Source organism: Rosa chinensis, chromosome 2, assembly GCF_002994745.2.
Source record: "Rosa chinensis cultivar Old Blush chromosome 2, RchiOBHm-V2, whole genome shotgun sequence".
Classification (NCBI taxonomy): domain Eukaryota; kingdom Viridiplantae; phylum Streptophyta; class Magnoliopsida; order Rosales; family Rosaceae; genus Rosa; species Rosa chinensis.
This window is the reverse complement of record NC_037089.1, coordinates 85,059,987-85,086,671: the sequence shown is the minus strand read 5'-3', so window position 1 is coordinate 85,086,671 and position 26,685 is coordinate 85,059,987. Positions and strand designations below refer to the sequence as shown.

At 36.8% G+C, this 26,685-nt stretch overlaps 6 protein-coding genes across 8 annotated transcripts; 2 read left to right on the top strand and 4 right to left on the bottom strand.

The window, feature by feature from the left end:
- Positions 1-4,294: 4,294 nt before the first annotated feature.
- Positions 4,295-6,867, bottom strand: LOC112186065 (2-methylene-furan-3-one reductase). Its single transcript, XM_024324411.2, has 4 exons — positions 6,598-6,867; positions 5,605-5,928; positions 4,988-5,147; positions 4,295-4,706 (listed from the first exon to the last, which is right to left on the bottom strand). The coding sequence occupies exons 1-4, from the start codon at positions 6,814-6,816 to the stop codon at positions 4,441-4,443; spliced, it is 969 nt and encodes a 322-aa protein (XP_024180179.1). The 5' UTR covers positions 6,817-6,867; the 3' UTR covers positions 4,295-4,440.
- Positions 6,868-9,534: 2,667 nt separating this feature from the next.
- Positions 9,535-12,189, bottom strand: LOC112186066 (CASP-like protein 4A1). Its single transcript, XM_024324412.2, has 3 exons — positions 11,378-12,189; positions 10,552-10,687; positions 9,535-9,841 (listed from the first exon to the last, which is right to left on the bottom strand). The coding sequence occupies exons 1-3, from the start codon at positions 11,890-11,892 to the stop codon at positions 9,647-9,649; spliced, it is 846 nt and encodes a 281-aa protein (XP_024180180.1). The 5' UTR covers positions 11,893-12,189; the 3' UTR covers positions 9,535-9,646.
- Positions 12,190-12,754: 565 nt separating this feature from the next.
- LOC112190127 (protein farnesyltransferase subunit beta) lies at positions 12,755-18,037 on the bottom strand. Of its 2 annotated transcripts, none has more exons than XM_024329546.2 (14): positions 17,730-18,037; positions 17,514-17,600; positions 17,289-17,397; positions 17,119-17,154; positions 16,825-16,907; positions 16,674-16,727; positions 16,462-16,513; positions 15,889-15,953; positions 15,409-15,465; positions 14,809-14,881; positions 14,539-14,625; positions 14,255-14,441; positions 13,976-14,100; positions 12,755-13,242 (listed from the first exon to the last, which is right to left on the bottom strand). In XM_024329546.2, the coding sequence occupies exons 1-14, from the start codon at positions 17,840-17,842 to the stop codon at positions 12,979-12,981; spliced, it is 1,392 nt and encodes a 463-aa protein (XP_024185314.1). In that variant the 5' UTR covers positions 17,843-18,037; the 3' UTR covers positions 12,755-12,978. The 2 variants fall into 2 exon arrangements, with proteins under 2 accessions (XP_024185314.1, XP_024185315.1); XM_024329547.2 differs by having other exon boundaries at positions 17,289-17,394; positions 17,730-18,016.
- Positions 18,038-20,581: 2,544 nt separating this feature from the next.
- Positions 20,582-23,472, top strand: LOC112186654 (formate dehydrogenase, mitochondrial). Its single transcript, XM_024325149.2, has 6 exons — positions 20,582-20,772; positions 20,882-21,053; positions 21,260-21,800; positions 22,223-22,347; positions 22,840-22,952; positions 23,054-23,472. Exons 1-6 carry the CDS (start codon positions 20,680-20,682, stop codon positions 23,165-23,167), a joined length of 1,158 nt encoding a protein of 385 aa, XP_024180917.1. The 5' UTR covers positions 20,582-20,679; the 3' UTR covers positions 23,168-23,472.
- A 144-nt stretch (positions 23,473-23,616) lies between these two features.
- On the top strand, positions 23,617-25,087 carry LOC112186656 (uncharacterized protein At4g28440). Of its 2 annotated transcripts, none has more exons than XM_040515476.1 (3): positions 23,617-24,023; positions 24,205-24,438; positions 24,606-25,087. In XM_040515476.1, exons 2-3 carry the CDS (start codon positions 24,216-24,218, stop codon positions 24,794-24,796), a joined length of 414 nt encoding a protein of 137 aa, XP_040371410.1. In that variant the 5' UTR covers positions 23,617-24,023; positions 24,205-24,215; the 3' UTR covers positions 24,797-25,087. The 2 variants fall into 2 exon arrangements, with proteins under 2 accessions (XP_040371410.1, XP_024180919.1); XM_024325151.2 differs by having other exon boundaries at positions 23,617-23,924; positions 24,606-25,080.
- Positions 25,088-25,204: 117 nt separating this feature from the next.
- Positions 25,205-26,529, bottom strand: LOC112186655 (photosystem I assembly factor PSA3, chloroplastic). The gene is made up of 3 exons (XM_024325150.2): positions 26,092-26,529; positions 25,814-25,978; positions 25,205-25,668 (listed from the first exon to the last, which is right to left on the bottom strand). The coding sequence occupies exons 1-3, from the start codon at positions 26,512-26,514 to the stop codon at positions 25,345-25,347; spliced, it is 912 nt and encodes a 303-aa protein (XP_024180918.1). The 5' UTR covers positions 26,515-26,529; the 3' UTR covers positions 25,205-25,344.
- Positions 26,530-26,685: the final 156 nt, after the last annotated feature.

The following is a 26,685-nucleotide window of genomic DNA, read 5'->3' as shown; positions in this document are numbered from 1 at the left end:
ACTCTTGCCCTCCTTGTGCTTCGGCTGCCTTTGTTCACAATCTGCAAGGTTTACCGAATTTCCGTATTAGCTAATTTTGTGGTGCTTGATCGACTTCATGAAAAGGTGGGTTTGGGTTATGTGATTTCTGCTGCATGATTGCTGATGAATTATAAGTGTGTTCCATCTATGTGGTTGCTGTGTGGTCACATATATTTGCATGGTTACTGCATGTCCTTCTTTCCATCAGTTTGTAACTATTGCTTACTGCTCACTTTGAGTACTTTACTTCATTTTGTTCTCAGAGAGGTTTTGGTTCATGTCCTCCTCTCTCTTCTTGTATTTTCTTTTCTTTTATTAAAAACATAAAATAGAGGGATGGGCGGTGGGTTCCCGGTTGCGATGGCCCCCTTTCATTTGAGATTGTGGGTGGGTGCCAGTCACCCTAAATCGGCTATCGCAGAGGAACTAATATCGCCTAATCCTCTATTTAATTTAAAAAACAAAAAAAAGATTGCTTCTAGATTCATCAATCGAATGATTAATTTGGAACCTCTATGAATGAGGCACTACCTCTAACCAAACATTACAGAGGCATAACACAATTCGTGTTAAGATATGATATCATCTCTCTAAACATTAATAAGCGCCTAATTTTCATCATTACACTTGAGTGATCGAACAAGTCTTTCTGAATAGTTTCAACTAATTAAAGACATACTTCAATCCCAAAGCTTAATCCCTGCTTTAGTTTCAATGCCTAGGTTATGTACAAGGGGTTAAGTCTAAGAATTTGAGTGCTAAATAAACATTCAGGAAAGTCAGCCCTCTTACTGTTATCTCTCAAACACTTCAGTGTAAATCATCCATAAAATATGATCTAACATAAACGTACATAAGTTTGTATGATACGAAACAATTCTTAGAATAAAGTGAAATGATTCATAGTTCAACAAAATTGGAATATAAAATGATCGTACATTACAAAATTTATGAATACAGAGTTAAAGGTTAACCGTGGAATGTAGACATTGAACTACATAGATTTTAGTGTACAAAGGGTGTAACCAGAGATGAGAGAGCTAGAGGCAAATGCAAAGAATGCAAGGAAGGATAGTGCCACCGATGCTCGTGCCATATCAGGGAACTTGTCTTTGCCCCAATTCAACTCCCAATCTTCAACCCGAGTCGCTGCTGATGAAGATGTCGATATCACAAGGTAGGTCATTATCTGCCAAATTTTCATATATTACAAATGTAATCAGAATAGAGGATGCTAGTAGGCCTTCTCAAATAGCAACAAACCTTACTTCAAACTTTTGGGTATTGTCCTTTTGATGATCAAGATCAAGATTTTGGGAAAAATAATCATGTTCTACATGAAAAGAAGATTATTTCTTGAGTAAACTACTCAAAAATTGTTATTAATTATAAGAAGATCTTCGAATTTTGAAAAAAAAAAAGATCTTAAGGTCAAATTAAGAAAGCAATTACACTAAAGTTGTTATGTACATAGTAATTCCAAATGAGTCATTTTCTTCCAAAACGAATGGACACTAATTTCAAGAGAAGTATATTTGGGGGGGGGGGGGGGGGGGGAATATAAAATTAAAAACACATTACTCCATTGAATAGGGAGGAAAAGAAGTATATACTCAACCAATAAGCATTGATCAATTACACTGGTGAAGAACCTGCTTCATGATTGTGGACCCTTTGACAAGAGAATATATAGAGTAGAGATAAGGACTTGTGGTGTGTCCATGGCGCTAAGGTTAGGTGAGATGATTGATAATAGAATTAATATCGCATTAAGATAAGAGGTTGCCTTTTGTTAATTTACTCAGACAAAGATCAGTCGTGACTTGCCTGATCCATCAAGAAATTGCAGTAATATCGGAGATGGTGCTGCACTACATGTTTTCATGTGGTGAAGTAATAGACTAAATCATAGGTCTGAATCCCTGAATACACAAATCCTAGCACATTCACTGCCAAGCAGTACCTACGCGCGCAGCACAATTTGATTCACATCAGAATTACAAATCCCGGCCATCACAAATGCCAAATACAAAGAATCCACCTTGGTTATATATGGTGGTGAAGTGAAGGTAAGTGATTCACGTTGTTGTTTATATAGTAAACAAAGTTGTTGTTTATATAGTAAACAAAAACTCTTAGCAACACTCTTAGATTGATCATCCTTAGTTTAATTACTGTTGAAAATCAGAATAGGTCAATAATAGTTACATGAGTAAATTTCACTTTTTTTTGTTTTGAATAAACGGACGAGTAACTATAGGCATCTGGCTAAATTTATGTTGATATTTTAATTAGAGTAAATTTTACTTTTTAAGTGAATGACTCCATAACTTTTAATAAATAAAAAATTTGATAAAACTTGCATTAAAAGAAAATTTTCACACATGAAAGAAGTTTGACAAGAATTAGCCACACCTTCATCCCACTTGCATTCTTCAGAAATTGTAAACCACAAAAAAATCAATCATTTTGGTGATTTTTGGCCTTAGTAATTTGTTAATAACCACACAACATTTTATCCAAAAGTAATTTAAGAGTACTTTCTAGTGACATAGGATAAAGCTCTAACTTCCATGCAACCTGCAATGATTGATCACTGTAACCATTTACTTTTCTGGAAAAACAGACTCTGATCAAGTAACTGACAAACCTGAACTCCTTGTATTTAGAGAATGAATCTGAAGCCCAACCCTGCTTCTTATCGGCCGCCATAACCGAGAAAGAGATCAAATAAAACAAAAACAAAGTATATATTCTCAAATACTATTGTCTGAAGCCGAAATTAATATTGGACATTGAAGCTGTAACAAAGTTCAAGCATCATGAAATCGGAATGTACCTGAATCACATGTGTTCCAACACCCCCAGCGCCTCCCAAAACAAGGACGGATTTACCAGCCGAAAGCTCCGCTCTCTCAATAGCCAAGGGAAGGCTAGCATGCTTCAATAAAGCTCAGATTTTTGGGTTTGAGAGCCAACATGGTTTCTCCTGCAGCAGTGTACTCTGCCAAAGACCCCAGCCTGTTTGGTTTCACCAATGCTTTCTCATTGAGATCCCCATGGCTATTCTTAGCATGATATTGGGGAATCTCAATGCTATTACTCAAACAAGCATATACTTCATCCCCCACCTTAAACTTCTGCACTTGGCTTCCTACCTTCACCACCACACCAGCCACATCATACCTGGAATTGTCTGCAAACCAAATTGAAAATGAACAAATAAACAAAGGTAGCTTCTTCTGACGTAGTAGAAAAATCTAAAGGTAAAAAAAAGCTCCCACAGAAAAAAAGTTAATGAAATGTATCATCTGCAAACCAAATTGAGAAAAAATTTGACAAGCATACTAACAAAAGTAACTTCTTTTGATACACTAGAGAAAAGTAAAAGGTAACAAACATGCCTACAGTAATTTCTTTTCTACCTCCTGATGTCTTTTTTTTTTTCATAGGTAAAAATGAGATATGATCTTTTATGAAAATAGACAACTACATAGACCCTGCAAGAAAGAAAATGATACCTTTTGCTTTAATTTCCTAAATGATTAAAAATATGAAATTTTACCCCCAAAAAAAAAAAGCATTGGAAAATGAAAGGAGAAAGGTGACCCACAGGTAAGGGACTATCACCCTCTATGTCCTTGAAGAAACTAAGAGCTCTCATGAAATCAATTGGGTTAAGAGAAGCAGCAACTACCTTGATCAGCACCTGGGCCTCTTTAATTTCAGGAACAGCTACATTTGGATCAAATTTCAGAACATCTGCAGTTTTTCCATACTCTGAATAGACCCAAGCCCCATATACAGAGGGTATGGAATCACTTGGAGCTGCAGCCATTGATAATTGATGTAGAGCAAAAAGTAAAGCTTGCACTGGCAGACGTTTCCAGAGTGCACTTTATACAACTTACAAGGTGAAGGTTGAGAAAAATGTTGTATGAAAGTAAGCAGTGGCAATTGTGAAAAAATGAAATAAAACGTAAGCTGTGACCATATCAACCAAGGTTTGTATAAAAATTGTTGTATATGAACGTAAGCTGTGACAATTGTGAAAAAAGGAAATAAAATGTAAGCTGTGACCATATCATCTTAGATTTGAATAATCTGTCTTCGGTTAGATTTCGAGTCTGATGAATTTTCAAACCTACTTTGACTCTGCATCTAGACACATTATCTCTTTAATTCATTATAAAGAAGTACGAATTTCTAGGGTCCAATTATGTGTACCAAAAACTTGATCACTGACTTGAGAATCCTCTAGCAACTAGTCATGGAGCAGAAGCTACACAATTACAATTTATTGAGCAGTCATTATTACAAGTCTTCAAGATTAAAACATACTGATGCACACATACAAGGAGGGAAATGGAGTCGATCTGCATTTAGAGTTATAGATCATCTACACATACAGTCTCAACCTCATGGGATGGGATACACAACCACCTTTCCTGTAGCTCTGAAAGTCTCAAGGTAACCAAATGCTTCCACAACTTTAGAAAAGGGATATGGACCTGTGGGATCAAGCACTGGCTTCACCTTCCCACTTTCCAAGTAAGGCTTCAGTTTCTCCAAGATAGACCCTTTAGAGGTAAGCAAAAATAAGATAGCTGGTGGCGTTGCTGGACCTACTATTGTTACTACCTTCCCGCCTTCTTTCACCGCCTTCACAGCCTTGTCAGTCTCTCCTGTTTTCGTTTTTCAAATACAATATCTAATGTCAGCCACAACATTCTTCCAATGCATTCATTGCTACTAAACCATTAGATTATCTCCATATTTAAATGTTCGATCAATCTGAGTACTTGATAGGTGCTTGTATATACATGATAAATCTACGCTCTCTCCATTATCAGTTGTTCTATTTAGGTTTCCATTGACATACGAAAGATCAGCACAGAAAAGTAACTATACTCGCAAAAAAAAAAAAAAAACTGATTCAGACAACGAGGGAGTAGAAGATTCTTACCAACTGCATCATACACTACATCAAATTTCTCTGGCAGGTCTTCGATGTTCACCTTGGTGTAATCGATAGGCAAATCAGCACCCAAGCTTCTCAACAAATCCTGTTTCTTAGTGCTTGCAGTAGCTGCCACTTTGGAAGCACCAAAAACATGCTTTGCTAGCTGCATCACATTAAAGTACACATATTTGGAAAATTCTATATACATACCCATATATCATACACATATTTACAAATGTAACAACAAGTTTGTTGTCAAAGTGGTAACTTGAGTCATATTTTGTGTAATTTTAGTTCTATTAATGGTAATTACACCACCTACAACGTTGTTATAAGTTTTTGAACAAATTCATTGTTAATGTTGTAATTTTGTTTTAATTATATGTAAATAGTGTAAATGAATATGGTAACTTTGTTCTCAATGTTGTAATTTTGATTCATAAAAATTGTAATTTTTGTTCAAATAAATATAAAATGAGTGTATGATAGTTACACATCACAATGCCATAGCTTGTGAGCCTTGTCTCCATATATTTTATTACAATTGTTTGAAGCCAAAATTAGTATTCCACGCTGAAATTGTAACAAAGTCATCAGAACATGATGAAATCAGAATGTACCTGGATAACATGCGTTCCGACACCCCCAGCGCCTCCCAAAACAAGGATGGATTTACCAGCAGAAAGTTCGGCTGTTTCAAGCCCATCATAGGCAGTCTCAATGGCTAAGGGAAGGCTGGAAGCTTCAATAAAGCTCAGGTTTTTGGGTTTGTGAGCCAATACTCTTTCTTCTGCAGCAGTGTACTCTGCCAAAGACCCAAACCTTGTTGGGTTCACCACTGCTGTTTCATCGATATCCCCATATACTTCATCCCCCACCTTAAACTTTGTTACCTGGCTTCCTACCTTCACCACCACACCAGCCATATCATACCCTGGCACTGTCTGCAAACCAAATTGAAAATTAATAAATAATTAAACACACTAACAAAGTTAACTTCTTTGTTACAATAGAAAAATGCCAAGCTAAACAAAGTTCCTACAGAAAGAAAGGAAAGGAAAAAGAAAAAAAAAAAAAACATGAAATTTGATCATACCCTGGAACTGTCTGCAAATTGCAAACCCAATTATAGACTAAACAAATAAGCATACTAACTAACAGAAGTAGCTTCTTTCCATACAGTAGAAAAATGCCAAAGGTCGTAAAAGTTCCAAGAAAAAACATGCCCAAGGTAACTTCTTTCATACTTTCTGATGTCTTTGTTTATTAAACAATGGAGGATTTAATTAATAAACAATGGAGGATTTTATTAAACAATGTCTTTGTTTATTAAACAATGGAGTATATATATATCATATATACTGATATATGATCAGGCCTTGGGTCCCCATTCTACCAAAAGAAAAATAAACAATAAGATATGATCATTTATAATAAAAAAGACCAACTATATTGAAAGATCAAACAGTACCAAACAATATTTCACACTGCCTAAAGTAGCAAGATAACATATTTGGATAGAAGTCCCAAAGGTTTAACAATATATATAAATCTTAATCCAAATAGCCAAGAAAGGCCTTGGGGAAAATGAAAGGAGAAAGAGGGTGACTCACAGGTAGGGGAGAGTCAGTGTCCTTGAAGTAACCAAGAGCCCTTTTGAAATCAACTGGGTTAAGAGAAGCAGCAACCACCTTGATCAGCACCTGATCCTCTTTAGTTTCAGGAACAGCCACACTAGGATCAAACTTGAGAACGTCAGAAGTTTTTCCATACTCTGAATAGACCCAAGCCCCCATTAGAAAGGGTATGGAGTCACTTGGAGCTGCAGCCATTGATGAATGGTGTAGTGCAAAAAGTAAATCTTGCAGGGGAAGAGGTTTATAGAAAGGGTCCAAATTAATGAGTGACTCAATTAGTGAGTGCAATTTATAGAGTTGGGAGGCTGATGATTGAGAAGTATGTGGAAGCTTGCCTATTTATGAGTTATGGCAAACTTGGAAGTACATGTAGATGGATTATTATCCAAACAAACTAGTGAACTGCATTTGGCGGTTAGATATTCAACAGTTCATTGTAACCACTTCAGTGTGTATCTGAAACAGTATGACACTAATAAAAATCTTCGGTGGGTTATTTTTTGTTGTCCCTGTTAACAGTGGGCCAGTGGGGACTGAATTTTTACCTAAGAAAAGAAAAACAAACTGGGTAAAATAAATAATAGAATATTCATTTTTATTGCTTAAGACTCGGTTTACAGTGAGAACTCTATCTCATGTGTTCAAAATTCAAATGTATCTGCACTGTGTGGGTTCTGGTTCGATTTTGTCTTCCTTTTTTTTTTTTTTTACTGGTTAATTGAAGAGCAATGCTCTAGTTTCCTTACAATTTCAAACATTCTTTCTTTTGATGAAGCTGCAAGGTTACTACTTGGGGATGCACCCAATGCATTCATAATTACTTACTGTTTTTGATTTTTTTTTTTTTTGGAAGCTTGGTTTTTGATTATGGTATTCAAGATATTGCATCCATGAAGTGTCCAAGGTTTCATAAGTTTGTTTTACAAGTCTTAATTTACAATTATGTTCTTTTTTTTTTGTCTGTCGATTATTTGAAAATGTGGATGTTGCTTCTATTCACTAAATATGTGTTGTTTCTTCTCATGTATGACAAATGATGCTTAGTTCTTTCCTTAGGTGAATTGGTCCAAGCTACTACCAAGGTAAATACAAAATGGAAAGGACTGCTAAAGTATTACCTATCAGACATCGATGAAGATGTTTGGATTTTAGTCCTTTTAACTAATACTTGCATGCACTTATTTAACCAATATAATTCTTTTTTGCATCACTGAACTTGGTTAACTGTAAAATGTCCCTCCTTTCTCAGCTTTTTTTTAGAGGCACAGCTTTGCTTGGACATGCTTCATTTTTTTAATTTACTTTACAAACCTTTGAGAGAACTTGTAGTTTAAGAGATACATCAAGTGACAATTTAACCAAAGTCGATTCATTTTGCAAGCTTTAAGGACAGTCTCTCTGTGCAGTTATCTATCAGTGTTTTCATTTAACTTGTACCCGGAGTGTGCCAAATTTACTTTCCATCTCTGGTCTTTTCACTAGGTATTTATCCACATATGAATTAATGTTATATTGAGTGTTAATAGTTTTCTTGGTCTGGAGTTAGGATAGTCTTAAAGTTAGTATAATGCTGGAAACCTAGACCCAACTTTTTTCACGGTTGCTAATGTAATGCTTATTGTTGTTAATACTTTGTGATGATTTAATTTTTGTTACTTTACAGTTAGAAGTAATAATGAAATCTGAAGATATGTGTTTGGAGTATGCTAAGGAGTTCTCCCATGTGTTTGATAAGGTACGCTTGCCTACATAGTTTTGGATCATCGTAAATTATAATCCACGTTAGTATGAAAAGATCAGAGCGATGCAATCATTTAAAATTTCATCACTTTTTATCTCCCTGGATGAATGTGGATTTGCTTCTATTTAGTGCTTTGCCAGCCTTTGGTTCTTGAGCAATGAGTTAAAAGAGTTGCGCTTGTAGGTCAAGAAGCCGCAAAAGGACTGTCTAAGGAACCCTGTGAATCACTGACGAAGCTTACAAGAGTATCACTTCTAGTTATGGATGTATTTTTAACTTGTAAATTTATTATATAATACATTTAAAATACAATACAAGATCATATATGCACCAATTATTTGGTGTTTTTTTTTAATATAGCCTACCAATTTTGCCATTGTTATCAGTGTGACAACAAAGACCCACCAATTCCATAACAGTGTGAAGAGCTGCATTGGTTTCTGTGTTCACAATGTTTTTTTTTTTTATGGTGGCCTTTGTACCAATAGCACCTGCAATAAAGGGGACTGATCTCCAATTAGCCACCAAAACTAGTGTGTATTGGACCAAAAGCCACTTTTACAAATTGGTCCCCATTGGGGAAAATTCTAGTAGTGAACAGTGTGCAGTAGTACAGTATGAAAGATATGAAATGTTCTTTGAGTTGAGTGAGCCTTGTGAAGTTGTGAAGCTGAACAAGCTGTCAAGCTCATTGGGCCATTGGCAACTCATATCCAACATGCTTGGAGTATGCTTTTTTTTCTTTCTATTTTTTTTTTTTTTTTTTTTTGCTCTTTCAGACCAAGAATGCTTCTAGATTCATCAATCGGAATGATTAGTTTGGAACCTCTGTAAGAATGAGGCACTACCTTTAACCAAATATTATAGAGACTTATAACACAATTCATATTAAGTCACGATATGCTATCATCTCTTTGAATACTAATAAGTGCCCGCTTTTCATCATTATACTCGAGTGATCGAACAAGTCTTTCTCAATAGTTTCAGCTAAAAGACATCCTTCAAGTTTAGTTTCAATGCCTAGGGTTACGTACAAGGGGTTAAGTCTAAGAGTCTGAGTGCTGACTAAGACACAAGGAAAGCCCTCTGACTGTTATCTCTCAAACACTTCAGTGTAAATCATCCATAAAATATGATCTAACATAAACACAAGTTTGTATAATATGAAACAATTCTTAGAATCATTTCACTTTATTCATAAGTCATCAAAATTGAAAGAAAAAATGATGGTAGATTACAAAATTTATGAATACAAAGTTAAAGGTTAAGTATGTAGACAATGAACTACATAGATTTTAGAGTACATAGGGCGTAACCAGAGATGAGAGAGCTAGAGGCAAATGCAAAGAAGGCAAGGAAGGATAGTGCCACAGATGCTCGTGCCATATCAGGGAACTTGTCTTTGCCCCAATTCGACTCCCAATCTTCAACCCGAGTCGCTGCTGATGAAGATGCCGATATCACAAGGTAGGTCAAAATCTGCCAAATTTTCATACATCACAAACGTGATCAGAATAGATATTGTTTGTAGGCCTTTGCTATTAGCAATTTGGGGGCCCCCAAACCTTACTTTAAACTTTTGGGTATTGTCCTTTATAATCAAGATCAAGATTTTAGGAAAAATAATCATATTCTACATGAAAAGATGATTATTTCTTGAGTAGTGTACTCAAAAATTGTTATTAATTATCAGAAGATCTTTGAATTTTGGAATGAAAAAAAAAATGATCTTGATTACTAAAACATGATCACTCAAATGTAATGTAGACTTAATGTTGTATTAAGGTATAACTAAGTAAGCAATTACACTAAACTTGTTATGTAATAATTCCAAATGAGTCATTTTCTTCTGAAACGAATGGACACTAAAATTTCAAGAGAAGTATATTAGGGGGAAATCTATAAAATTAAAAACAGACATTAGTGTAAAAGAAGTATATTAGGGAGGAAAAGAAGTACTCAACCAATAAGCAATGACCAATTATAGTGGTGAAGATCCAGCTTCATAGATTGTGGACCCTTTGACAAGAGAATTTATAGAGTAGAGACAAGGACTTGAGGTGGGTCCATGGGGCTAAGGTTAGGTGAGATGATTGATAATATAATCAATACAGCATTAAGATAAGAGGTTGCCTGATCCATCAAGAAATCGAATCAATATACTCAGACAAAGACTAGTTGTGACTTGCCTGATCCATCAAGAAATCGAAGTAATATCGGAGATGGTGCTGCACTACATGTTTTCCGGTGGTGAAGTAATAGACTAAATCATAGGTCTGGATCCCTGAATACACAAACCCTAGCACATTCACTGCCAAGCAGTACCTACGCAACACAATTTGATTCACATTAGAAATGCCAAATGTAAACAATCCATCTTAGTTATATATGGTGGTGAAGTGAAGTTAAGTGATTCAAGTGGTTTATATAGTAAATGTACAAAAACTCTTAGCAACACTCTTAGATTGAGCATCATTAGTTTAATTGCAGTTGAAAATAAGAATAGGTCAATAAACGAGTTACACGAGTAAATTTTACATTTTTTTGTTGTTGTTTTGAATAAAAGGTAGAATAACCATAAGCATCTGACTAAATTTTCATATTTTAGCTGGAATATATTTTACTTTCTAAGTCGATGACTCGATGACTTTTAATGAAAAATAAATAATCATTCATAAAACTTGTATTAAAAGAAAATTTTCACAAATAGAAAGAAGTTTGACAAAAATTAGCCACACCTTCATCCCACTTGCATTCTTCAGAAGTTGTAAAGCTCTAACATTATGGTGCGTTTTGGCCCTAGTAATTTGTTAATAACCACACAACATTTTACCCAAAAGTGACTTGAGAGTACTTTCTAGTGACATAGGATAAAGCTCTAACTTCTATGCAACCTGCAATGATTGATCACTGAAACATAGGACAATACAACAGTAACCATTTACTTTTCTGAGAAGCAGAGACTCTAACTTCTATGCAACAGCAATGATTGAGCTAATTAAGTAACTGACATACCTGAACTCCTTGTAGTTAGAGAAAGAATCTGAAGCCCAACCCTGATTCTTGTCGGCCGCCATAACCGAGAAAGAGATCAAACAAAACAAAAACTCAGAAATCCTTAACCCCAACATAGCCCTCCTCACCACGCTTTGCCTTCTCGCCCTCTTCAATATAGACAAATAGGGTCTCATAGTTCTCCTATTCTCTCCTCCCTCTTGAGCCTCTCCTGGCGCAGCAAACCCTTCTTGGGCTTTGGTTTGGGCCTCCACGGGCGGTGGCGGCGCAGACTTAGAGTGGTGGGGGGTCTGATTCTCCGGTGGTGTGAGTCTGAACTCATTGGTGTGGTAGATTTCTTCAGCTGGAGAAGAATCATGTAGTGGTGATGGAGACGGAGATGGAGATGGGGACTTGTTATGGTTTTGGGGGAATATTAGAGGACTGAGAGGAGGTGAATATGACTTTTCTGAGATGCCTTGCTTTTCTTCTCCATCTTTGTCTTTTGATGATTCTTGTTGGGTTTCTCTTTTCATTTTCTAGCCGGTCTGGGTTTAAGGTCATGTGATGATGGAGAAGAAGTTGAAGAATGGGATGCTAGAGTTCGACTGTTTTTCATTTCTTAAGTAGTTCAACTTTGGAACCTCCATAGCAATGAGAATAAAGATTTCGCATAAGATAAAACCTACTTGTTGCGTCCGTCGTTGTCGTCCCAAACTTTGTTTTTGTCAAGGTCTTGAGGGTAGTAGAATAAGGCTCCAGGGCGGTGGCCAGTTGGCAAGAAAATGCAAGTTTAATTGAGAAATTAAGGGTCTAAATCATATTTATGCCTTTGTCATTTATGAGAAAACCAAAGTTGGTATTTGCTGAAGGTTCATTAATCCTAGTTTAGAGGCCTTAATTGGCCGGTTGGCATTCGTGCGTCAAAGTTCTGGACTAATTGGATCATCTGCTTGGATGAGTTCAATGGTGTGAGAGCAAAACAAGGGATTCGTACTGTGAACCGATAAATTTTGAATTGTAATACACGATTAGATTGTCCAATTCATATATCCAAGCAACAAAGTGTTTTTTCTTGAGCTTGTCTACACTTTGTGTCCGCTCGATCTTGTCAACACTTAGTGTTCGCTTCCCACGGGCCAAATCAGCGGAATTGACATTTGTCACGTGTTGCTAAAATTGCTGAATCCGAACGAGTTAAGCAAAATTGCTGCATTTTAATCGAGCCTGATGATTCTTACGCTCAGAGACTGGCTAATGATGGGCACGCCCAAGCAAGTGCCCAGACTCACGTCCATGCGAGGCTAACGATGCCCAAGGCAATGCCCTTACTTGGGGGGGGGGGGCGGGGGGCGCAATGGACTACTGGGTTTGGATTAGCTGAATGCTTGGTTTTAAGTTGTAAAAATTCAATATAATACGATGGAACACCACCACTGAAGATAAGGATCCTACCAACTTATACTACATATTTCACAGTACAGATTTGAAACTAAATAGATATTACAGGTACACTGGAACACCTATAATCGATCCAATTCCATGTACCAAAGGCCTGGAATTATTAACTGATACATTGCACACAACATGCATTTTTTTTTTTTTTTGAATAACACAACAAGTTAATGGAGAACCTCAGAGTTGAATGGTGCCCGGTGTGTAGTGAAGAATTCCCGCGCTTCATGATACTGATCTAAGACGACGTTGAAGAGGGGATGAATCGGTTCCAACAGATTGGAATAGGGGCCCGAAACTGCTCTGGGCAAAACTGGAGAGTCAGCATCTGAGCAGATATGTTGACATATAGAGAGACCACTTAGGCAATAACATGTGTGATAAAAATCTCTAGATTTGCCAGGTTTGTCTATCAGTCCACCATTCTCTGCCTGTATTCACCAAATCGATTTAGAATATTAATATCAAGGAAGTAACAAATCTATAAGATGATAGATGAAACTCCACATTAATTGTTAACAATGGAAAATATCACCACTGTTTTCAACTATTGAAGCAAATTATTAAGTTTAATGTTCAATCTGCCAAGCATCTACATGTGCAGATCACGGTGCATAAGAACCGATAATCCAATAATTTGAAATTCCAGTATCAGTTCATCAATCAAAAGTTTCTAAAACTTTAGAATTTGGTTTTAGTATAATTTTTTTCTGTAGATATGTACCATACAGATACAATGGAATACAGCTATATTACCTATATATAGCTGTAATTGTTCAGAAGTAGATTAGATATGAAGGACCGAGTCATGGAGGTATGCAGCGGTTGAGATGCTTGTCATTACAACTTAACATACAATATATATGATTGGAGATTTCAGAAATAAGTACTCCTTTAGACCTTATTCAGAAGTAATTAAGTTTTTAGGGTTCAAGTTCTAGGACCGAAGATTTGCTACAACCATTATGCTTGACACAGTCCTAATCCAAGTGGCAATACATGCCATCTAATCATGGCAAATGCCTGAACAACAATTTAAAAAAAGCTGGCTTCTCTCCCTATACAAAGTTAGTAGTACAGCAGAAAACCATAGAACTGAACAAATTAATCAGGCAAATGAGACTTCCATCAGTAATCAGTGGAAGTTCATATTCGTAAACTAACCTGTGTGCATAAAAGTATGTACCGCTGCAATGCAATGGCATGGAAAAGGGGCTTCATTTCTACACTTCTGTTGATAAAATCATATCCAATATCATTGTAATTCACTGGAAAGGGAACCTTCAACCCTGCATAAAATAAAAGGGAAAACTAATATTAAACCTCATAGCAGGTAAAACTAGAAACATATAAACAAACATGGCTATAAAAACCAATTTGTTACAGTATCAAACATATATAGGCACATAGCCAAACATCTAAAACTTGTCTAACTCAGCCTACCTTCCTGCCTAAAACCTCCGGTGTCATCAACCTGAGATGAAGTACCTTCAGAACTGTTGCCCACTTCAGATATACGAGATGTTGTAGAAGTGTGTGAGGTATCCAAAGTGCAGTGTCCCACATCCGGTAGCACAATTTGCTCCTCACTAACTGAAGGTATTCTTTGCAATAATGCAAATGCACCTCCCTGGTCACTTATCTTAGTTAACTCAACTATGATGCAGAAAATCCGTAGGTTCAAGAATAAAAAAGAAAAAAGAAAAGAAAATAATAAAGAAAATCACCTGCCAGAAAGAGTAGCAACCATCAACTAACTTATTAGTCCTCCCCTGAAATCCACATTCCTTCCCTTGTCGAAATACCAACCAATCCTAATACAAGAAAAAGTTATATTTAAGAAATTACCATGATCATAGAAACCATTACCAGAGGAATGCAACAGTGAAATTATACACAGCAGAGTAAAAGCAAATAAAAAAAACAGATTTTATATCTATATGTATATTATACAGTTAGTTATCATCCAAACCACACAAAGAAGAAAAAAATCTTACAATTAGTCTAGGCAAGTCCAAACAATTGACCTCATTGATCAGAATCATTGTTGCCAGCCCACAAAAGGTGTACCTGATGAAAATATTGTCAGATCTATGTAAATACATTGCTACAGGAATCCACAATGGGCACACATGACACATCCATCTTGACAGGTGAGCAGATGGGGGAAGGAAGCCAAAATACATTTCTCTCAAAGTCCACAAAGATAATTCATAATTGACCTTAGTAAGTTTGTCATTTCACATATAGAATCTTCTCAACTAATTTTCCAAAGACGTGAAAAAAGGCAGAAGACAATTTGACATGTGAGTGAATGGAAGACAGGAAGCCAACAAGACATAGATATTCAACTTTGTCAGAGGATACCACCCTAAGAGTTTACAAAGATAATTCTATTAGTAAGTGTTTATTCATGATAAGGTACATCTGATGTCGCATTATTACACAGGAACAATAATGCTCAAGGACTTTTAAACTCATGATCTCCACTTCAACTGAAGTCACCTAACTCATCAACATTATCAAACAGAGGCAAAGTGAACATTCATGCAAATCGTCATTTACAGTTTTTAAACAGATAGGAGTCTGAAACATACCCACCATGAGCTTCAGAACCAGGTTCCCCAGATATACCACCTTCATAAGTCTGACAACTGCAAAGAAGAACAAATTTCAGTCAGCAACTCGATGATGTCAAATACAATAAGAAGAAAGTTACTAATACAGACCAACAAAAACTGGAAAATATGAGGACTGAGAACCAGGGACATTTAAAAAGCCATCAGCAATACGGCAGCAGCAACAGAATGCAAGAGTAATTCAAGTATGTCTATATATCTCAACCTAGGATGAACTAACTACACCAAGTGTATGGCAGTATAAAACAGAAGGGAAAAAAAAATGTCAACTCAGTAAACTCTGGTGCCAGTAAAGATTCATGACTCGGAAGGCAACCTTAAGATGTAACTACCAACACTAACTACACCAAGTGTATGACAGTATAAAACTGAAGAGAAAAAAAAATGTCAACTCAGTAAACTCTCGTGCCAGTGAAGATTCATGACTCAGAAGCCAACCTTAAGATGTAACTTCCAACATTATCAACCAGTTCGTGATCCAAAATGTTCAAAACACTTGCTACCTGCAAAAATGAGTTAAGTGCGCATGTAAATAACTTATAAATATGTTAGTAAATAAAGAATATAATAGTGATAATACAAGCATACGTTCAGAAGGAACTCCAATTTCAGAACTACTTCTAAGGATGGTACTAGCTAAAGGCTTAGACAGTCCCATAAGATTTTGGGAATAGATAGAGGAAGTCTTTGGTCGTACAGTCGGACCTTGTGAGTGAACGTGAGGTCGAAAAGTCTAACAACAGATGAACATGCACTTGAGAAAGATGCTATTACCAAAGTCAAAAAATTTGCCTAGTAGTCTTTAGAACTATGCTCAGAAACAGAACTCTTATAAATTATGCAGAATATAGAGCATCCAATCCAAAACCAATTGGCGATGCCCGACATTCTATATTGTTAAGCAATGCTTTATTTTCCAAATGCAAGTTTCACTCTTAGGCCTTAAAAAAATGGGTATGGAGTTATGAACACTGTGTTGAGAGGGGAAGAGAAAGAGAAAGAGAGACTAACAGAAATGGCAGTGTAGCAAGCCCGAACATCAATTTCTCCAGCATCATGCATCCTGAGGAAAAGTAATAAACGAAAATGCTGAGAATCACATTGTACAAATATATGTCCTCAACTCCCCATTGAATAAATAAGCACCAGTACGTTGTTTGCTAAACTCGCAGGGTATACATAAAAAATGCAGAGAGAGAGAGAGAGAGAGAGAGATATTTCACCTGAAGCCCCCGCTTGGTTGTTTCATTCGCCGCAGAAAGGTGTACAGTTCACGTCTGAGTAAAACCAATCATGTTAAAGCACTTCCCATAGGTTTTAAATTGCAGTACAGTTAAACTGTAAGTTTATTTTAAAGCAGCATCAACTAACCACCTATTAATTGATGAAAGAGCTTTATGACCACCCAGAGTAATCAGTGAATTGACTGCAGCATAAGTTGTTGCAAGATGTGGCATCTGATCAAACAGTGAACATAACAACTGTAAGTAAAAGAGATAACTAACAGACACTCCAAGTAATGGTATCTCAAATCTAGTGTTCAATCGAATCAATTTCAAGGTGGGATAAAAGCTGGTCTATTAAAGCAAATAAAAAATAACACCATTAGAGGCTCAACAAAGATCAAACATCAACTAAGCGACTCAGGCAAATAGCAGGACTAGTTACCTGTCCAGGTCCGCCACCATATCCACCATTTGGGTCCTGCAAGGAGAGACAACTCCATGTGAGAATTAACTTCAAACATATCATTCTAACGACGATACCAAAAACTAGTTTTAGCTTTAAGCACCGTCCTTTGATTATGTTCAATTTAAGTAATGTGGGTTTCTGATTACCTGACACCGGCTAAGGAAGTCAATGGTGTTATTTTCCAGTTCATCGTCAACCAACTCTCCCAGTAAAGCCAATGAGTGCAAAATCCAGTAACACATCCATGGTCGACTGCTAAATCAAGAAACCCAATTCAACAAGTCATAAAAATTAAAACTTTGATCCAATTTTATGAATAACCGACTCGATTTCAGCTCCGAATCATCAAATCTAGAGAGAGAGTTACTTACTTGGCATCCAAAACTGAAAACGAAGCAGGCAGACCTCTCAGACCTCTCATCAAGTACTCTATGTGCTCATCCCGCCGAAGTTCCAGCCTTACAAATCAAATACCCAACGAAAAAAAAAATTCAATCAAATCCATGAAAGTGAAAAAATTGATTGAAATTGAGGAACCCTAGAATTGATTTTAGGGTTTTGAATTGGGGGTTTTTGATTTTACTTACATTAGGGTTTGGGCGTGGTGGGGGAGGTCCTCGAAGAGATTGTATTTCCGGAAGACCAGATTCTCGACCGTCCATTGCTCGTGTTGAGTCTTCGTTGCGACTGGGAACTCCATCTTCGTCTACCTCTGAGCTTCTACCAAAACGCACCGTTTTGCAGGGTGGAGTGAACTTGTTGCTCGTATAAGAAAAGCGGCGCCAATTGCAGTTGGAAATTGGTGCATAAATAGTGAAATTCATGTGGTTTGGGCCCCTTTTTTATGTGTCCAATAGTCCAATTGGTGAGGTTTGTACTCAACTATTAGGCCCAAATTGTTTACTTGCTTTGTGTATCCCATTTTCTTCGAATTTCAAATTATGAAACTTTGTTTTTTGGTTACAAAGAGGGCTAAAAAGTCTGAAAATCTAACAAAGCAAGAACATGTATCGGTCTCAGTAAACCCTCTCTCTTAATACAATCAGGCGGTTTCTCAAAAAAGTGTTGTCCCAATGAATGGGGTTGTAGGATGATTAAGATAGTGCGACCTACTTAGACCAAATGTACTGGGACTTTTTTTTTTTTTTTTAAAAACAAATTTATTTAAAAAAATAACTAATATTTAAATTAGGAGTTGTTTTTAGGGAACTTTGGAAATTATGCACAAACCATACTCAACACTATAAGGGGCCATAAATATTGTTTTCTTCTAAAGTCAATCTTCATATGGAAAAAAATCTTAATACATTAGAAGCCTTTATGAGTGGTAGTATCTCTTCATATTTAAGCGCTCCTAGTGATTTTCTTATTTTAGGAGTATGTTGGAGCTTTATTTTTATTTTTTTAGTTTCTTCTTAAATTTTGTCTAAGAAGCCCAAATAAAGAATTTATTGCGGATGTTCTTATAAAATATTGACAGTTGAGTAATAGAAAGCTTTTACTTTAAAAAAAAAATTATTCATATGACACTTTTTCGCAAGTTAAATGTACAACTCTATGATCAAACAGACCGATTAATGACCTTCTTAATAAGTGATTTTTGATATTTTAGTCATTTGCTCCACTAATCATGGAGAATACTCCTCTTAACACAAGATTGTCATGATAAAAGAACAATAACAAAAATGGCGCCGGCACCTCCCCGAGATAAAGAGTTCACTGGCATGAGGTGTTATAGTGGTGATGAACTATTTGGAATTTGCTTTAATAATTCAAATTCAAGTTGAAATGAAATAGTTAGTGTATAAATAGGACCAGGTCACCCACTTGGGATGTACGTGTCGGGTAAAGCGGCTTGTTTCTTGACCTAATCCAAAATGTATTAACAAAGAGCCTTCATCAAGGTAGTTGGGGTCCCCACCACGGGTCAGGCGGCTCAATGCACTCAAAAACAGAATCATGATCAACAAATCCAATTTGGCTAAGGATAGCCCACCAAAAAAATCACAAAATCAATTTTTTTATGGGCTAAATACAAGTTATTACCCAATGATTTAGATTCAAAATCAATTCAGTCCCTAAACTTTTAATTTCATCAAAAACACCTCTGCACTTTCAATTTTGATCTAATAGGTCCAATTCGTTAAAATTCTGTTATGAGTTCACGTTATAGTTAGATTATTTGTTAAAAAAACTATTTATTTTGTAGTAGGACTATGCAGGCCACCTCGACACCGCATCATAAAACATATGTCATATATGAGCCACGTTAACAAGTTAAATAACTTCAATTATTGAAAAACTAACAAATTGGACCTATTATATCAAAATTGAAAGTGCAGGGGTGTTTTTGATGAAATTAGAAGTTCAGGGACTGAATTGATTTTGGACCCAAACTACAGGGTAGTATTCAGTATTGATTTTACACTAATTTTTCAAAATAATAGATATGAAAGAAATGAATATTCATATATTCAGGTGACTTTATTAAGCCACTATCAAGAAAATACATGCATCAAGATCAATTTCCTGCAATAATAAACTGCTATATCTACTCGGCCTAAACAAAGTACAGAGTCCTACTAAGTAAATTTTATTAAAGAATTTATTGCACACTAATTCAAAGTGACTACTACGAAAACTTAAAACTAAAGATCTTGAACTAATTGATATTACATGACCCAATCAATAAACTAGTACATCTAAGATCGCATTTGGAGTACATCAATACTAGTTACCGGACTGAGCCTATTACACATATATCATCAAAAAGTCCAAAAAAGGTACCAAAGAAAGAAACAAAACAAAAATGAATTATAACATGAAACCAAGAGCCTAAAATCCAAACTCATTCTCTCTATCACTTAATTTTGGACCAAACAAGAGAAAACAGGTCCAATGGATACTAATTGGATCAACCCACAATCTCTATTATCATTACACTAATTAGATCTTTATAAAAAGTTAAAGGCAAGAGGTGTTTCTGTTCATAATAAAAATATAAACCTTGGTTGTTATGATGTATAATCATACAGTAACACATTAGTGCTTCCAAAAGGAAATTTCTTTAACCATGCTTATAATAAGAAAAAACTTTACATTACATCTCATATGAACTATTTTTATATCCCTTTCAAAAAAACCATAAAAAAAAAAAAGAACTATTTTTATATCCAAGATATATGTACTTACATGTCTTATTCATGTGTAATAATGGCAGAAAGTTTTTCTGGAAGTTGCCAAAAGAGGAAGAAGCTTTTCACACTGCACACTCTACACTCTACACGTGCTTACCATGCACAGAGAAAAAAAGCCATCAATCGCGACAAAAAGGACCAGAAGGGAAGAACTTGGTTGAGGAGGACCTTTTCGTCAATTCTCAGAGTTCTTACTTCTTTAGACTAACAGACTGAGCTAAATTGTGGCCTATAAAAAGCCGAGGACTTTGATTCATACACAACACAGAGCCTTCTTAGTTCTTATCTCTCTGGTTTCACTTTCACACTAGTATTCCTAAATCCCTGGTCTGTTACAAATATGGCGACGAAGGGTGCGATTGTCTCTGCTGCTAAGGCTCTTGCCTCACCACGCAGCTCTTCCGCTTCCACTTTTTTCTCCAGGCAGCTCCACGTAATTAGAGCTTTTTCAAATTTTTTTTTTTTCTTACTTATATATAGTTGGTGATTTATGAGATCGTTTTTGTTTTTGTGTTGTATATGGTTTTGCCACTATGACACAGGCAACTCCGGGGAGCAAGAAGATTGTTGGGGTGTTTTATAAGGCTAATGAGTATGCCAAACTCAACCCCAATTTTTTGGGTTGTGAGGAAAACGCTTTGGGTATAAGGGAGTGGCTTGAATCACAGGGACACAAGTATATTGTTACTGATGACAAGGAGGGACCAAATTGTGGTTAGTGTCTGTAAATTCAGTACCTTTGTATAATGTGATCAGATTTTCTAATTGCATTTAGACTCATAATTCTGTTTATGACAATGAATTTGTCTAATTGCTAACTTCAAGCTTGTTAATTTAACCGATTTAGTTGTCCCAATTGCTTAGGATGAGGTTTGCTTCAACTAAATTTGTGATTGTTTGTTGTAATGTTGTTAATACAGAGCTTGAGAAACACATTGAGGATATGCATGTTCTGATCACAACCCCTTTCCACCCTGCCTATGTCACGGCGGAGAGGATTAAAAAGGCCAAGAATTTGCAGCTTCTTTTGACTGCCGGAATTGGCTCTGATCACATTGACCTCAAGGCTGCCGCGGCGGCTGGACTGACGGTTGCTGAGGTCACCGGAAGCAATACTGTTTCGGTTGCGGAAGATGAGCTGATGAGGATCCTCATTCTTGTGAGGAACTTTGTTCCGGGGTATCAGCAGGTTGTTAATGGGGAGTGGAAGGTTGCAGCCATTTCCCACAGGGCTTATGATTTGGAAGGAAAGACAGTTGGTACTGTTGGAGCTGGAAGAATTGGCAAGCTTTTGATGCAAAGATTGAGGCCTTTCAACTGTAATATCCTCTATCATGACAGAATTAAGGCTGATGACGAATTTGAAAAAGAGACGGGGGCTAAGTTTGAGGAGGATCTTGATAAGATGCTTCCGAAATGTGATGTTGTTGTTGTCAACACCCCACTAACAGAAAAGACAAGGTACTAATGTCCTGGCTAATCTTAATTATGAGTTTTGAATATGATTGAGTGTCTAGAGAGATTTTTAATCAGTTCTTTAGTAGGTTCTCTTTTATGTGCAAGTAGTTATCTACTGTTTAATATTTTATTTGTCTTGGATAGATATCAAGCTTATCTTGATATCCTACTGTTGACATGTGTTCAACGTTTTGGATTATTAATATTGTGACTCAGAGGCATGTTGGTCAACGTTTTGGATTATTAATATTGTGACTCAGAGGCATGTTGGATAAGATGAGGTTGGACTGTGATAATGAGTGTAAACTTGATAAAAGACTGATGTTTTGACCCAGAGGCATGTGTGACGATGCAAAATTATAATAATCTTGATCAGCATGTATTTGATTCAAACTTAATTAATACTGTCTTTAATTTTGACTCAGGGGGATGTTTGATAAAGAGAGAATTTCCAAGCTCAAGAAGGGAGTCCTGATCGTGAACAATGCCCGTGGGGCAATCATGGACACGCAAGCAGTTGTCGATGCTTGCAACAGTGGACACATAGCAGGTATTACAGAATTTAATGAATTTCAAGAATGGAGAAACCTGCTGGTGATACAGAATTTAAAGTTCTTTTTAACATAGCATCTTTCTGGTGGATCTATTGTCTTTTTTTAACAAAAATTTTGGTATCTGAATAACTTGAGATGATGATGTGGAAGAAATTAATCTTCTAATGTATATGATGATTCTAAAGTTTTAAGAATTCTTCTTCTCTGTTCTCAGTATCAATTAATTATATTTAAAAAAAAACAATTTGTCATGAGGTGCATAGCTTAGATATCCTTACTGTTAAGGGAAGAGAACTCTGTCAATTCTCTCTTTTTTGGATTTTAGCTAGTGGTTTCAGTTTCGTTCTAAAATGTTGTGATGAGTTGCATAAGAAGAATGCATGGGTATAAATGTATAATGTTACTGAATGGAAGATAAAAGTCTTTACAGAATGCCTTCTTTTTTTATCTTTGGCTCATGGTTTTATGTTGATTATGTAATTCTCCAGGATACAGTGGTGATGTTTGGAACCCCCAACCAGCTCCCAAAGACCATCCATGGCGTTACATGCCAAACCATGCCATGACCCCTCATACATCTGGCACCACAATTGATGGACAGGTACATAAAAATGATCCTTACAAAATGTTTATCTCCTGTATATGCTTCTGATATCACTTCATCCGTTCCTACAACTCACACTGTAAATGAAATCTGTGCAGTTGCGTTATGCTGCTGGTACCAAGGACATGCTCGACAGGTACTTCAAAGGCGAAGACTTTCCTGCTGAAAACTACATTGTCAAGGAGGGCAAGCTAGCAAGCCAGTACCAGTGACGAGAGTAGGTTCTTCAGAATAATGTTGTGAAAAGCTTTCTTGAGGAATAACAATGTTACTAATGTAATGATCTTGGCCTTTCTTGAGGAAAAATAATGTTACTAATGTAATGATCTTAGCCTCCTGAGGGTCTGTGCACCCAGTGTTTTCCTTTCTCTCTTTCTTTTTCTTCTTTTGATTAAGGCACCCGGTTTGATCCAAGCAGGCTGTACTGTCTGTATGTGAGTCTTGTAACTTGTAAGTGTAGTGCTGCCTGGTAAACCTTCCCTGTCAATAATAAGAATGGTTACCTCTTTTGCATCAAGCCAAAGCGTTTTGAGATTGGATTAAGTTTATGCATATTATGGAGTCTTTCAGTCGAACTTGGAGGTCCTCACTTGCAAAGAAGAGACTACGTCACAGTCGTCACTAAACAAAATGGCCGTGAGCACCTAAATTTCAAGTTAAAAATGAATAAAAGCTGGAGGATAAATTTCAAGTCATGACTTTTAATATACTTGATAGAAAACGCAAATCCGGACCGGACGTCCACTTGTTTTGGGGAGGTGTAGGGATGAGATTTGTTCATAAAATGTGGAAGATCAACGGCCGTTCGTCCATTAAATTTTCGTTTCAAAAGGCGAGTTCGTCGGTCACCAAATTCTCATCACATTCCACCAGTGTTAGTGTAAAACAAACAAAGGCCACAACCAAAAATTAGCATCCATTTCTCTCTGAATTTGCAATAACAATTTCTCATCTCTCTCTCGGTAAAATGTAAGTCCGAAGCTGTATCCTATCTAGTTTACCTTATTCTGTAAATTTTGGTTCCAAGAAGTATTCTAAGCTCTTTTTTGAAGGATCAGATAATAGAATGTACGTAAGAACAAGTTTCTGAAAAAGAAATGGTCTTGGCTTTGCTTGTTTAGCTTCTACTTTTTTTTCTTTGATTTGTTCATCATCATTCGTCACCATCAACGTTCTAAATGAGACCATGTCAAGGGTGATCTGATATTGCATTTGTTTACGTGTTTGTATTTTGTTGTGTATGTAACAGCTTTGTTAGAAATGGAGGACACAAAACCAGCAAAGAGGAAACCTGTGTTCAAAAAGGTTATTGAGCTTCAGCCGGACACCAAGGGACACACTCTGATTGTAAAAGTGGTTAGTTCGAAGATGGTATTGCAGAAGGGCCGTCCTGATGGGATCCAAGTTCGTCAGATGAAGATTGCTGAATGCTTGGTTGGAGACGAAACCGGAACCATCATTTTCACCGCTAGAAATGAACAAGGTAGCTTCATTTTTTTTTTTTTGCATTGATCATGGATATATAAATTGCTAGAGAAATTGTTGATGCTATTTGGTTTCTTAAATCCCAAGCAACCTTTTGAGGTTAGAATGCATAGATCTTTTGGATGAGTTTTGTTCTTACTATGTCATGAACTTTGTTATGGACAGTGGACTTGATGAAACCTGGTGCTACTCTGATTCTGAGGAATGCTAAAATTGACATGTTCAAGGGATCTATGAGGCTTGCTGTCGACAAATGGGGTCGAGTAGAAGTGACTGAACCAGCTAGCTTCACTGTCAGGGAAGATAACAACATGTCGCTGGTCGAATATGAACTGGTTAGTGTTGTTGAAAAGTAGCAACGTTTAGATCAAGGTGCCTTCGCATATCTTGCAAGTTGCAATTCTTGGAAAAGATTTGAAAACATTAAAGATACAATTTTCTGGATTGGTAAAATGATGCCTAAGAACATGTATTGCTTAGCAGAAATGTTGAAGCTATTTTTAGGGGAATCTAATTTACAAAGAAGCTAGGCTGCTTATGCTGCTGGCTTGGTTGTTTTAACTCCGGCGTGCTGCTCAGCTAGTATGCCAGTCACGTAATGTAAGAGGAACTTGCTTGGTTATTTGACTTGTATTAGAATTCCCATTGTAATGAGATAATCTAATGCTTACAGCTTATATGCAAGTGAGTTTCTGCTCTTTTCTTATTGCTTATTATCTAGCTTTGCATCACTTTGGTTCAAATATACAAACAAAACAGGCAAATCCATAATCAAGAGCACTCTTTGTTTCGTTCCAACATGGATAATACAATTTCTGGAGACCAGTTTCGTTCTATTTTAGTGACATTCTGTAGCGAAAATGCTGCAGTTTCTCATTCTTGAATTCGCTTACAAGAACTCCATTCAGTTATTGTCTCTATTTTGTTGGAGGAACTCGAGGTCCTTCATTTGCATCTTAACTGCTTCTTTCGATAAGGGCTTTGGCTCCGGGGATCTGCCATCATCACCACCATCAGCTACCTTCTGTGCCTTTTCCCTGATAATCCGCTGTATCTCGGACTTCTCAACAGATGGAAACACAGCCCTAAGCATCACATTTAGAAGATTCTCATCTTGTTCTTCTACCGGATCCCTCCCAAAGCAACATATGTAAATCGCTTCAAGCGCCTTCTCAACCCGACTCTCCATTGGAATGACTTGTGTATCAGCCTTTATCTTTGCCCTTCTCTACATACATTACACATCAAATTCAGTAACAACAACTAAACCTTTTAGCCCTATTAGCCAACGTGATAACAAGCACCTCATCTCATGCAGCTATACTCAATACAAATGCATTATGCATATACAAAGAAAATTTGAGGCAACTAACCTCTTTTGCCTCATTCATCAAGGCAATGAAATTCTGCTCTTCAAACTCAATGTCATTCGAAACCCTCAGCCTCGCGGCCCCTTCTAAAATCTCTTCAGACTTAAGAAGACCAGCACCAACCGCAGCTACATAGCAGCACATTAGCACATACAGAGGATCCCCTGCCTGAGCAGAACACAATTCAAACTCAAAGTTTAGTCCAAACTTCACATTTTCATTTTCATTTTCATTTTCATACAATATAAGTATAACAAAGCATACGAACTCTTCATCCTTACCCGGCCTCGTCGTTCTTGGAACTCATAAAAGGCTCGGGAATCAGTAATAGTACATTTCTTCCCCACCCTTCTCCGAAACTCAGCGAAATCGATAATCTCACCACCAACGCCTCCCTCATCGCTCAGAATGCGAGCTATTAATCCCACGACGGGGAGAGAACCGATGACTTTGCTGGCGAAGCTGGAGATGGAGTTTGGGTTGTCTACGTAAGCTTTGACGGAGAAGAACCCAGTTGAGTTTGGGAGTTTGGACCTGTTGGGTTTACTAGTGTCGCCATAGATTTGGCCAATGTAAAGCAGAGAAGGTGAGGTGGGTTTGCCGGTGGTGTTGCAGAGATGGCTTTTGGTGACGAAGATTTGGGGAGTGGGATTGGGTTTGAGTTTGAGAGATGAAGAAGGGAGAGTGGATGCCACAACCTCCATGGTTGTGCTGCTAAAAGTGGAAGGTAATCTCGTTGATCATTGATTGGCCTATCGTTTATATACGTTATCTTATCCAGCTTGGGGATGGCCCAATGGAAATATGGGCCGATCCCTTTGTAAAGGCCGGTCCTTTTGCCCTTTGAGCCCGAAAGGAAAATTCGTGCAAAGGCC